The sequence below is a fragment of the Maniola hyperantus genome, chromosome 28 (genome assembly GCF_902806685.2).
Source record: "Maniola hyperantus chromosome 28, iAphHyp1.2, whole genome shotgun sequence".
In the NCBI taxonomy this organism is placed as follows: domain Eukaryota; kingdom Metazoa; phylum Arthropoda; class Insecta; order Lepidoptera; family Nymphalidae; genus Maniola; species Maniola hyperantus.
In genome coordinates, this window is record NC_048563.1 from 1490434 (window position 1) to 1503611 (window position 13178).

General features: G+C 38.3%; 3 protein-coding genes across 7 annotated transcripts in view; 1 reads left to right on the forward strand and 2 right to left on the reverse strand.

Moving 5' to 3' along the window:
- The window catches only part of LOC117995034 (zinc finger protein 549-like), a 137918-nt gene that overhangs the window by 49352 nt on the left and 75388 nt on the right, over nucleotides 1-13178 (forward strand). The gene's annotated exons all lie outside the window — the stretch shown is intronic.
- On the reverse strand, nucleotides 42-12767 carry LOC117994901 (zinc finger protein 879-like). Of its 3 annotated transcripts, XM_069508370.1 has the most exons (8): nucleotides 12625-12767; nucleotides 12031-12205; nucleotides 11784-11876; nucleotides 11525-11659; nucleotides 10937-11190; nucleotides 10108-10157; nucleotides 9150-9584; nucleotides 42-2625 (listed from the first exon to the last, which is right to left on the reverse strand). In XM_069508370.1, exons 1-8 carry the CDS (start codon nucleotides 12693-12695, stop codon nucleotides 1364-1366), a joined length of 2475 nt encoding a protein of 824 aa, XP_069364471.1. In that variant the 5' UTR covers nucleotides 12696-12767; the 3' UTR covers nucleotides 42-1363. The 3 variants fall into 3 exon arrangements, with proteins under 3 accessions (XP_069364471.1, XP_069364473.1, XP_069364472.1); XM_069508372.1 differs by lacking the exon at nucleotides 9150-9584; XM_069508371.1 differs by lacking the exons at nucleotides 9150-9584; nucleotides 10108-10157; nucleotides 10937-11190; ... (2 more) ...; nucleotides 12031-12205; nucleotides 12625-12767 and adding exons at nucleotides 3051-3100; nucleotides 3880-4133; nucleotides 4463-4597; ... (1 more) ...; nucleotides 4965-5139; nucleotides 5538-5850.
- Nucleotides 5935-9143, reverse strand: LOC138404446 (zinc finger protein 337-like). The gene has a single exon (XM_069508410.1). It carries the CDS (start codon nucleotides 9097-9099, stop codon nucleotides 7735-7737), a length of 1365 nt encoding a protein of 454 aa, XP_069364511.1. The 5' UTR covers nucleotides 9100-9143; the 3' UTR covers nucleotides 5935-7734.

Genomic DNA, 13178 nt, shown 5'->3' on the forward strand with positions numbered 1-13178 from the left:
TATATTATTATTATTTTTTAATTAAGTAACTTTTTTTTAGTAGTAAAATTACCTGACACATTCGCATGCGGTGATTACTTTTAATTAGCTCGTCATATTGTCTTAAAACTTTTGTATTGTTAAATTTGTATTTGATGTATATGATTAGCTGTTAGTGATCCAAATAAATGAAAAAAAAAAAAAAAAAAAAAAAAAATTATTGGTAAGTAGGTACATAATACAACAAATTCATTCATCACACTAATATTATAAAGCCGAAAGTTTGTGTTTATGTTAGTTACTCTATCACGCAAAAACTATTGGACGGATTTGGGTGAAATTTTGAAATATAGACCTGACTTAACACATAGGCTACTTTATATGTGTTTTAAAATGAAACAATTCCCACTGTTTGGTTTCTTAATGAAAACCAATATACACATAAACCTATAATGACGAAGTCGCGGATATCATCTAGTTATACTACTTAAACTACTATACTTTTACTTAAATACCTAGTATACTTAAACTTGTAAACTGATTTACTCTATTTTTATTTTTTTGTGATTTTACTGATATGACACATTCAAAAAGTGTACTATGCATGTAGGACTTACTTTGAATAAAATATTTGAATTGAATTGAATTTTAATTTGAGTTGCATATTTTGAATTGAACAACGAAGTAATCCTTCAACGGTTCCATTTTTCCTTTTTAGGTACGGAACACCAAAAACTAAAGATTTAATTAGTTACTAAGGTACTCATTAATTTAGTAGGTGAACAATATTGTCGAGACTTGAGTAAGCTAGGTTAACATTGTGGCTAATTCCATTGTACACAACCTCTAAACTAAACTAAAATGGCTCGTCTAAGTCTATTGCTATCCCTTTCATAATGTTGCTTGCGAAAAAGGATGGCACTAAATTTAGACCTGTTAATTTAGTTTAGTTTAGAGATTGTGTACAAGAGAATCGGCCCCAATAACATTAGTTAGTTAGTAGCCTTGGTTTCCTTCAGTCCACTCTACAAGCTGCCGCTTACGTAACTCGCTACGACTCATATGCGATATTTATTTGTTCACACAAACTCACACTGTGGCTTTTCTCTTGTAAGTCTTTTGAGTGTTCATGTACAGTCAAAGGCCAAAACTCGTTTAGCACCTCGATCAGATTCACTTGCACTGCACGGCACGGTTGTGCGCACATCTGAGTGTTTGTGTGGCGTGTTTATAGAAAAGGGTCATAAGTGCGAATGGTTTTTGATGCAATAGATTTTCGGTATTGCTACTTGAATTCTAAAGCCCGCTGTACAGGAAGCCTCAGAGTGAACTAGCAGTTTAGCGACAGGTGTCGTCGCATAACTAACAAGCGACAGCTTGGTACTTAGCCCGTGTGAGTCTTCATGTGCCTCACTAAATTAATATTTTGTGTACATTGATAATTGCACAACTTACAAACAAAAGGTTTTTCGCCAGTGTGAGTTCTCATGTGCTTCACTAAACTACCACTTTTTGAACATTTGTATTTACATAACTTACAAACAAATGGTTTTTCGCCAGTGTGAGTCCTCATGTGACTCACTAAACTACCGTTCACTGTACATTTATAATTGCATAACTTACAAACAAAAGGTTTTTCGCCTGAGTGAGTCCTCATGTGAATCACTAAATGACTATTAACTGTACATTTATAATTGCACAACTTACAAACAAAAGGTTTTTCGCCAGTGTGAGTCCTCATGTGACTCACTAAACTACCGTTCATTGTACATTTATAATTGCATAACTTACAAACAAAAGGTTTTTCGCCAGTGTGAGTCCTCATGTGCGTCAGTAAATTACTGTTTACTGTAAATTTATAATTGCACAACTTACAAACAAAAGGTTTTTCGCCAGTGTGAGTCCTCATGTGCTTCACTAAACTACCACTTTCTGAACATTTGTATTTACATAACTTACATGCGAAAGGTTTTTCGCCTGAGTGAGTCCTCATATGCTTCACTAAACTACTGTTTACTGTACATTTATATTTACATAACTTACAAGCGAAAGGTTTTTCGCCAGTGTGAGTTCTCATGTGCTTCAATAAACTACCACTTTCTGAACATTTGTATTTACATAACTTACAAACAAAAGGTTTTTCGCCTGAGTGAGTCCTCATGTGCTTCACTAAACTACTGTTTACTGTACATTTATATTTACATAACTTACAAGCGAAAGGTTTTTCGCCAGTGTGAGTCCTCCTGGGGCTCGATGACGTACTACTTTGACCAAATTTGCGCTCTCTCAACTTACATGAGAAAGTGTTTGCGTAAGTGTGCGCCCTAATGTGGGTAACTAAGGAACTTTTCCGTTGAAATATCTTTTGGCAAACGTCACAGATATACTGTATCTGGTCAGTATAGTTTCCTAACTGTGTATCGGATATATCCTGGGAATTGTGTTTGTTTTGCCTCGTTATTCGAGAATTGATATTATCACTTATTTTTGCCAACGATTCCTTCAGTTTTAGTACTGAGTCCTGGGATTTCCTTGAATATTCAAAAATGTTTGTATTATTTTCGAAAGACAATATGTCCAACTCGTCGTCTGCATCAGTTGGATGCTCTTCGTTTCCGTGATCGGTCGCGAGTACCGAAGGAGCGACTGAAACACAACAACAGTCCCAACTTAACTCACACTTCGATACTAATCTACGAATAACAATATCTAAGGAAATTAAATCAAACTCAAAAATGGTACTACCACAACGGGGTAGAAAAAAAGGTACATCGACCTTAAGAAAGAGATAGCGGTTTTGTAGAGCATTGTCCTGTCGTTGAGACCGACAAAACGTTACATATGTATGAGTGACAGAGACAACGCTCTACAAAGCCGAAACCTCATTCTTTACGTCGATGCATATTATTTTTCGCTGTGTACTGTACACCTTGAAGACGTTTTTTTAAAAATAGATAAATGCTGGAGCCAGCTGGGTTCACTTTGATCCAGCATAAATCCAGCTGGATTACATATGGCGCTGGATTGCAATCCCAATATAGGAGCATAAACATGTGTAAAGTTAGTCTTACCCAAAGCTTGATCGCAGACTTCCGACGACTCCGGCTTGCAAATAATGTGCCTGAAAGGATATAATGTAATGTTATATTTATATCACACGTGCGTAAAGCAGCAAATTAAAGAATATGAAATAAAAGTTAACTAAATAACATGAAGTGAGTTACGACAGACCCTACGACAATATACACAGTAGGTTTACATAATTTTAACCTCTATTTTATTTGCTCTTTCTTTTGACTCGACTCCTAGAAGAGCTACACAAAAAGAGTTGTGTAATACTACCTGATAAATACATTGTAATTACTACCTGGTTTAATACTGTATTCTAAATAATAATATGTAATTGTAATTTGTGAATTTAAAAAAAGTTATAATAATAATTAATTATTTACTCAAATTTAACGCACAATTTAAATTCCAGATAGTTCTGACTCAAACGAATTCCGATCTATATTATAAATGTGAAAGTGTTTGTTTGTTGGTTTATTGATTTGTCCTTTAATCACGTCTCAATGGAGCAACGGATAGACGAGATTTTTTGCCTGGCTATAGTTAAAGACCTGGAGAGTGACTTAACTTCTTTCGATTTCGGAAAATCAGAGTTAGAAACCTAAATCCACGCGGACCAAGTTGCGGGCATCAGCTAGTAGTTGTTAACAAATAAGTCTACCTTTACACCACAATCTCTTCAGTGAACACTTCTACCATAGGAGATATTATCATGTTCACGAAACATGGATAAAGTGTCTTAACGATGGGATACTTGTAGTAGTATGGAAGATAAAGTCAGTTAACTACAAATAATACACTTTGCATGAGCTTGTCACATATGGTACGTACGCGGCGGGAGCCTGTGTTTCGGTCGCTCGTTCGGCCGCGGCTGGCTCGTCTTCATCATCTTCACGGTCTTCAACTTCCCGTTTCACTGCAACTGCTTCATCAGTTGCGGCAGTCGCGTCTAGTTCTGTCCGTCCGTCCGCGTCGGAGTGTGCTATGTACACATCACAGTAGTCAGGCTCTGACACTGCCGAGACAATATCAGACTGCAATTGGTATTTCACACGGCTTATCAGTTTGACATGTCGTATTGTTATCTGAAACAAGTTCATGCCTTTAGACAAATTTAAGTAGTATATATAAGTAACATTCGCAACGAGCGTGTCCATTGCGGCGCCACTATAAGCATGTGACTGACTGACTAGAGGAATGCTCACATTGTAAGCTGTTACACTACACTCAAACGACACAGGTGGCACACTTATGCCTGTCCCAGACGCTTGAGATAAACAGCAAGCGTGTGGACGGGTGTTTGTATATGCTTGCCAATGCTTTGGTTCTGATTGGCAGGCAAGCCATCTGTGGTGTTTGCCGATGCTTTACATTCTGTTACATATAACAACAAAGTGCATCAAACATTCCTCACCACTTCATGTCTGTCAAGCAGCTCCATCATCAGGGAGCACGCTCTCAAGCTCTTGTCTCTGAATGTGCTAAAGTTCACCAGTCTCTGGGCACATTGCACACAAAGCGTCGGTTTGAGCTTTCCTTGACCACACAACTGCAACAAACACAACTAATTCATATACAGTTCCACATAAGAGTGGCCATGCACTGGTCTACTGCTCGAGCAGTTGACACCGCTCTTAGACTGCACACTGACTTAAGAATGATATACAACTTACAGAATGTCCCACTAAATGTTCATATGCTTCTTCCAACTTGTATTTACTCATCAGAACCAGCTTGCTGCGAGTGTCCAGGCATATCATGCAGACCTGTGCAAAGTGTTATAAGTATAATCATTCCAACCTTCCATTGTGAACTTGAAGTGCGAACCGTATGTACTAAGGTTAGTTTTAATAGGTACCAATATCACTATGCCTTGAAGCTTGAAATGAAAGCTATGAGCATTATGTAGGACTTACCAGCACTGGTGAAGGGACAGCACCAGCTCGAATCCGCCTTGAGCCACTTTCTATTTCATACATATCATCATTTAGAAAATGCTGAGAGCAGACCACAGCACGCTCAGGCAGGGGAGTGTGTTGTTTGCCGAGGGCTCTGAGCCAAGCAGCATGGAGATGCACTTCTCTGGGGAACCTGGAAATTACACCCTGGACTTTAGCATGGAGCAACCGTGACGCGTGACTCATAATAATTTAACAAAAGGTAAATAGCTCTGCCCGGAGTACAGCTCTAGAGTTGGATACAGACTCGCTCGGTTTGTGGACGTGCAGTTGGGAGCTGTGCTCCGATCAGCCTGGGTTGGCGGGAGGCAGGGCAATAAGGTGGCTCGGGTCAGTGACCTCCCTACCGACAAAGCACGGCCGCAAGCGTCTAGGTTATAGTATCATTATCATCATCAACCGATAGACGTCCACTGCTCGACAGAGTCTGTAGGGACTTCTACACGCCACGGTCTTGCGCCGCGACTCGTCTGATGTCGTCCACCGAACTATTATAGGTTATAGTATACAAAGTTTAAATGAAACACTCACTCGTGAAATGTAATCTCTGATTCGGAGACGACCTCCGCAGTCGTTTTGCAGAACGGCACACAGCACCGCATTTCTAAGATTTATTAAATTAGAATTTTCAGGCTTCCAGTTTAATTTCATAGTACAATTAATCTATGAGTACAACAAAGATTAGTTTTTATTTTAGCCACAGATCACTATAATCTGTAAACTATTTTTGGAAACCAAAGAGAATATAACATAGAGATAGTAGAAAACCTCAGAGACTCCACAGATCACTATATACTAGGAGACTCAGAGTACATGAGCAAAGCAAAACCCAGAAAACGGCTGCTGTCAAATATAAAGTGACGACGGGTAACATTAGATATGTGTTAAACATTGTTATTTGTAAATCTAATCTCTACGACTACGATTAATGCACAAAATAATGGCTAATTAGGTTTAATTATAATAGTATTTTTTTGGCAACCTTCGGGAGCGGAACCCCGATAACGTATCACATCATACCCTCTATATTAATTTACAAGAGGACATACGATCAAATTTTTGCCGCGACTTTACTGAATTATTATTGAAATCCTTCTATTTATAATTAAGTTTTTAATACTTTATGGCGTAGTCCCTCTACTAAATACTGTAGTACATCAGCTTCCCTTTGAAACCACAAGTTATGGTGCAGAGAAATTATTATCATCAAACTTCACCTGCCAAGATTTACGGGCACCATCGCTAAGTAAATTTATTACTTCTAATCGCTTAAATTCCGTTTAGCATAATTTGTATTGAAAATTGGACTTTATACTAATGCAACAGAATTTAATTTTGCAGGGAAATAAACCTCAAAAAAAATGAGTCAGTGAAACAGCAATGTCAAACCAACCAATTTCATATGAGTTTGGTGGCTAGGTACCTTTCTTTCAGTGTCGAGCAGTGACTTGACAAATCATAAATCATCCCGCTGGTCAGTATGCACCTTTAGAATGTATCTTTAGCAAATAAAAGACGGGTTTTATCAATAAAAGGCGGAATACAATAGAAACTTATCATAATTTATTGGTAAGTAGGTACATAATACAACAAATTCATTCATCACACTAATATTATAAAGCCGAAAGTTTGTGTTTATGTTAGTTACTCTATCACGCAATAACAGCTATTGGACGGATTTGGGTGAAATTTTGAAATATAGACCTGACTTAACACATAGGCTACTTTTTATGTGTTTTAAAATGAAACAATTCCCACTGTTTATAATTGTTTGATTGTGTTTCTGTTTGTTCTTAATGAAAACCTATATACCTATAAACCTATAATGACGAAGTCGCAGATATCATCTAGTTATACTACTTAAACTACTATACTTTAACTTAAATACCTACTATACTTAAACTTGTAAAATGATTTACTCTATTTTTATTTTTTTGTGATTTTACTGATATAAGACATTCAAAAAGTGTACTATGCATGTAGGACTTACTTTGAATAAAATATTTGAATTGAATTGAATTTTAATTTGAGTTGCATATTTTGAATTGAACAACTAAGTAATCCTTCAACGGTTCCATTTTTCCTTTTTAGGTACGGAACACCAAAAACTAAAGATTTAATTAGTTACTAAGGTACTCATTAATTTAGTAGGTGAACAATATTGTCGAGGCTTGAGTAAGCTAGGGTATTAACATTTTCGCTAGCTAGCTAGGTTAACAACAACGAGTTTCTTGCTGGTTCTTCTCGGTAGGAAAGGCATTCCGAACCAGTGGTAGATGCATCCGACTATTCGAAAGTACTTGTAAAAGTCTATTCGAATAAAAAAGATTTTTTATTTATTTTATTTAACATTAGTCAGTTAGTAGCCTTGGTTCCCTTCAGTCCACTCTACAAGCTGCCGCTTACGTAACTCGCTACGACTCATATGCGATATTTATTTGTTCACACAAACTCACACTGCGGCTCCGGCTTCATGTACAGTCAAAGGACAAAACTCGTTTAGCACCTTGATCAGATTCACTTCCACTGCACGGCACGGTTGTGCGCACATCTGAGTGTTTGTGTGGCGTGTTTATAGAAAAGGGTCATAAGTGCGAATGGTTTTTTATGCAATAGTTTTGTGGAATTGCTACTTGAATTCTAAAACCGACTGTACAAGAAGCCTCAGCGTGAACTAGCAGTTTAGCGACAGGTGTCTTTGCATAACTAACAAGCGACAGCTTGGTACTTAGCCAGTGTGAGTCTTCATGTGCCTCACTAAATGACTATTTTGTGTACATTTATAATTGCACAACTTACAAACAAAAGGTTTTTCGCCTGAGTGAGTCCTCATGTGCGTCACTAAACTACCACTTTCTGAACATTTGTATTTACATAACTTACAAACAAATGGTTTTTCGCCTGAGTGAGTCTTCATGTGCTTCACTAAACTACCGTTCACTGTACATTTATAATTGCATAACTTACAAACAAAAGGTTTTTCGCCAGTGTGAGTCCTCATGTGACTCACTAAACTACCGTTCACTGTACATTTATAATTGCATAACTTACAAACAAAAGGTTTTTCGCCAGTGTGAGTTCTCATGTGCTTCACTAAACTACCACTTTCTGAACATTTGTATTTACATAACTTACAAACAAAAGGTTTTTCGCCAGTGTGAGTCCTCATGTGACTCACTAAACTACCGTTCACTGTACATTTATAATTGCACAACTTACAAACAAAAGGTTTTTCGCCTGAGTGAGTCCTCATGTGCTTCACTAAACTACTGTTTACTGTACATTTGTATTTACATAACTTACAAGCGAAAGGCTTTTCGCCAGTGTGAGTCCTCATGTGCTTCACTAAACTACCGTTCACTGTACATTTATAATTGCATAACTTACAAACAAAAGGTTTTTCGCCTGAGTGAGTCCTCATGTGCTTCACTAATTTACCACTTTCTGAACATTTGTATTTACATAACTTACAAACAAAAGGTTTTTCGCCAGTGTGAGTCCTCATGTGACTCACTAAATGACTATTTTGTGTACATTTATAATTGCACAACTTACAAACAAAAGGTTTTTCGCCTGAGTGAGTCCTCATGTGCTTCATTAAACTACCACTTTCTGAACATTTGTAATTACATAACTTACAAACAAAAGGTTTTTCACCAGTGTGAGTCCTCATGTGGTTCACTAAACTACCGCTCACTGTACATTTATAATTGCATAACTTACAAACAAATGGTTTTTCGCCTGAGTGAGTCCTCATGTGCTTCACTAAACTACCGCTCACTGTACATTTATAATTGCATAACTTACAAACAAAAGGTTTTTCGCCTGAGTGAGTCCTCATATGCTTCACTAAACTACTGTTTACTGTACATTTATATTTACATAACTTACAAGCGAAAGGTTTTTCGCCAGTGTGAGTCCTCATGTGCTTCACTAAACTACCACTTTCTGAACATTTGTATTTACATAACTTACAAACAAATGGTTTTTCGCCTGAGTGAGTCCTCATGTGCTTCACTAAACTACTGTTTACTGTACATTTATATTTACATAACTTACAAGCGAAAGGTTTTTCGCCAGTGTGAGTTCTCATGTGCGTCACTAAATGACTATTTCGTAAACATGTGTATTTGCATAACTTACAAGCGAAAGGCTTATCGCCAGTGCGAGTCCTCCTGGGGCTCGATGACGTACTACTTTGACCGAATTTGCGCTCTCTCAACTTACATGAGAAAGTGTTTGCGTAAGTGTGCGCCCTAATGTGGGTAACTAAGGAACTTTTCCGTTGAAATGTCTTTTGGCAAACGTCACAGATATACTGTATCTGGTCAGTATAGTTTCCTAACTGTGTATCGGATATATCCTGGGAATTGTGTTTGTTTTGCCTCGTTATTCGAGAATTGATATTATCACTTATTTTTGCCAACAATTCGTTTGGTTTTAGTACGGAGTCCTGGGATTTACTTGAATATTCAAAAATGATTGTATTATTTTCGAAAGACAATATGTCCAACTCGTCGTCTGCATCAGTTGGATGCTCTTCGTTTCCGTGATCGGTCGCGAGTACCGAAGGAGCGACTGAAACACAACAACAGTCCCAACTTAACTCACACTTCCGTACTAATCTACGAATAACAATATCTAAGGAAATTAAGTCAAACTCAAAAATACCACCACAACGCGGCAGAAAGAAAGGTACATCGACCTTAAGAAAGAGATAGCGGTTGTGTAGAGCATTATCTCTGTCATTGAGACAGACAAAACGTCACATATAAATAAATAAAATAAAATCATTTTATTTCAGGTCAGGGACCCTTATAAAAAACATGTTGATAGTTAAAAAAAACATACATACATACATACATACATATGTATGTGTGACAGAGACAACGCTCTACAAAGCCGAAACCTCATTCTTAAGGTCGATGAATATTATTTTCCACCATGTACTGTACACCCCTAAGGTACTTGAGGATGTCCTTTGGTAAGTGCTAGAGCCAACTGGATTTACTTTGATCCAGCATAAATCCAGCTGGATTACAAATGGCGCTGGATTGCAATCCCAATATAGGAGCATAAACATGTGTAAAGTTAGTCTTACCCAAAGCTTGATCGTAGACTTCCGACGACTCCGGCTTGCAAATAATGTGCCTGAAAGGATATAATGTAATGTTATATTTATATCACACGTGCGTAAAGCAGCAAATTAAAGAATATGAAATAAAAGTTAACTAAATAACATGAAGTGAGTTACGACAGACACTACGACAATATACACAGTAGGTTTACATAATTTTAACCTCTATTTTATTTGCTCTTTCTTTTGACTCGACTCCTAGAAGAGCTACACAAAAAGAGTTGTGTAATACTACCTGATAAATACATTGTAATTACTACCTGGTTTAATACTGTATTCTAAATAATAATATGTAATTGTAATTTGTGAATTTTAAAAAAGTTATAATAATAATTAATTATTTACTCAAATTTAACGCACAATTTAAATTCCAGATAGTTCTGACTCAAACGAATTCCGATCCATATTATAAATGTGAAAGTGTTTGTTTGTTGGTTTATTGATTTGTCCTTTAATCACGTCTCAATGGAGCAACGGATAGACGAGATTTTTTGCCTGGCTATAGTTAAAGACCTGGAGAGTGACTTAACTTCTTTCGATTTCGGAAAATCAGAGTTAGAAACCTAAATCCACGCGGACCAAGTTGCGGGCATCAGCTAGTAGTTGTTAACAAATAAGTCTACCTTTACACCACAATCTCTTCAGTGAACACTTCTACCATAAGAGATATTATCATGTTCACGAAACATGGATAAAGTGTCTTAACGATGGGATACTTGTAGTAGTATGGAAGATAAAGTCAGTTAACTACAAATAATACACTTTGCATGAGCTTGTCACATATGGTACGTACGCGGCGGGAGCCTGTGTTTCGGTCGCTCGTTCGGCCGCGGCTGGCTCGTCTTCATCATCTTCACGGTCTTCAACTTCCCGTTTCACTGCAACTGCTTCATCAGTTGCGGCAGTCGCGTCTAGTTCTGTCCGTCCGTCCGCGTCGGAGTGTGCTATGTACACATCACAGTAGTCAGGCTCTGACACTGCCGAGACAATATCAGACTGCAATTGGTATTTCACACGGCTTATCAGTTTGACATGTCGTATTGTTATCTGAAACAAGTTCATGCCTTTAGACAAATTTAAGTAGTATATAAGTAACATTCGCAACGAGCGTGTCCATTGCGGCGCCACTATAAGCATGTGACTGACTGACTAGAGGAATGCTCACATTGTAAGGTGTTACACTAGACTCAAACGACACAGGTGGCACACTTATGCCTGTCCCAGACCCTTGTGATAAACAGCAAACAGCAAGCGTGTGGACGGGTGTTTGTGTATGCTTGCCAATGCTTTGGTTCTGATTGGCAGGCAAGCCATTTGTGGTGTTTGCCGATGCTTTACATTCTGTTACATATAACAACAAAGTGCATCAAACATTCCTCACCACTTCATGTCTGTCGAGCAGCTCCATCATCAGGGAGCGCGCTCTCAAGCTCTTGTCTCTGAATGTGCTAAAGTTCACCAGTCTCTGGGCACATTGCACACAAAGCGTCGGTTTGAGCTTCCCTTCACCACACAACTGCAACAAACACAACTAATTCATATACAGTTCCACATAAGAGCGGCCGTGCACTGGTCTACTGCTCGAGCAGTTGACACCGCTCTTAGACTGCACACTGACTTATGAATGATATACAACTTACAGGATGTCCCACTAAATGTTCATATGCTTCTTCCAACTTGTATTTACTCATCAGAACCAGCTTGCTGCGAGTGTCCAGGCATATCATGCAGACCTGTGCAAAGTGTTATCTTATAAGTATAATAATTCAACCTTCCATAGTGAACTTGAAGTGTGAACCGTATGTACTAAGGTTAGTTTTAATAGGTACCAATATCAGTATGCCTTGAAGCTTGAAATGAAAGCTACGAGCATTATGTAGGACTTACCAGCACTGGTGAAGGGACAGCACCAGCTCGAATCCGCCTTGAGCCACTTTCTATTTCATACATATCATCATTTAGAAAATGCTGCGAGCAGACCACAGCACGCTCAGGCAGGGGAGTGTGTTGTTTGCCGAGGGCTCTGAGCCAAGCAGCATGGAGATGCACTTCTCTGGGGAACCTGGAAATTACACCCTGGACTTTAGCATGGAGCAACTGTGACGCGTGACTCATAATAATTAAACAAAAGGTAAATAGCTCTGCCCGGAGTACAGCTCTAGAGTTGGATACAGACTCGCTCGGTTTGTGGACGTGCAGTTGGGAGCTGTGCTCCGATCAGCCTGGGTTGGCGGGAGGCAGGGCAATAAGGTGGCTCGGGTCAGTGACCTCCCTACCGACAAAGCACGGCCGCAAGCGTCTAGGTTATAGTATCATTATCATCATCAACCGATAGACGTCCACTGCTCGACAGAGTCTGTAGGGACTTCCACACGCCACGGTCTTGCGCCGCCGCCATCCAGCGGCTCCCTGCGACTCGTCTGATGTCGTCTACCGAACTATTATAGGTTATAGTATACAAAGTTTAAATGAAACACTCACTCGTGAAATTTAATCTCTGATTCGGTTACGACCTCCGCAGTCGTTTTGCAGAACGGCACACAGCAACGCATTGCTAAGATTTATAAAATTAAAATTTTCAGGCCTCCTAATTTTATAGTACAGTTCACGGTACCAAAGAGTATATAATCACTACGTTTTACACGGTACAGTTTATCTTTTATTTTAGCCACAGATCACTATAATCTGTAAACCAAAGAGAATATTAAACTATTGTCAGAAACCAAAGAGAATATAACATAGAGATAGTAGAAAACCTCAGAGACTACACAGATCACTATATACTAGGAGACTCAGAGTACATGAGCAAAGCAAAACCCAGAAAACGGCTGCTGTCAAATATAAAGTGACGACGGGTAACATTAGAAATGTGTTAAACATTGTTATTTGTAAATCTAATCTCTACGACTACGATTAATGCACGCTAAAATTCCGTTTAGCATAATTTGTATTGAAAATTGGACTTGATACTAATGCAACAGAATTTAATTTTGCAGGGAAATAAACCTCAAGTGCATTGTCATATTGTTCGATAT

Bases quoted from the DNA above. Each gene is read 5' to 3' on its own strand.
- LOC138404446 (XM_069508410.1), bottom strand. From the start codon at position 9,099: ATGAGAACTCACACTGGCGAAAAACCTTTCGCTTGTAAGTTATGTAAA.
- LOC117994901 (XM_069508370.1), bottom strand. From the start codon at position 12,695: ATGCGTTGCTGTGTGCCGTTCTGCAAAACGACTGCGGAGGTCGTAACC. The intron at 12,206-12,624 runs GTGAGTGTTTCA...TGTAATTTCCAG, and splicing joins TCAGAGATTAAATTTCACGA to GTTCCCCAGAGAAGTGCATC. The intron at 11,191-11,524 runs GTGAGGAATGTT...AACTTGTTTCAG, and splicing joins TGCTCGACAGACATGAAGTG to ATAACAATACGACATGTCAA.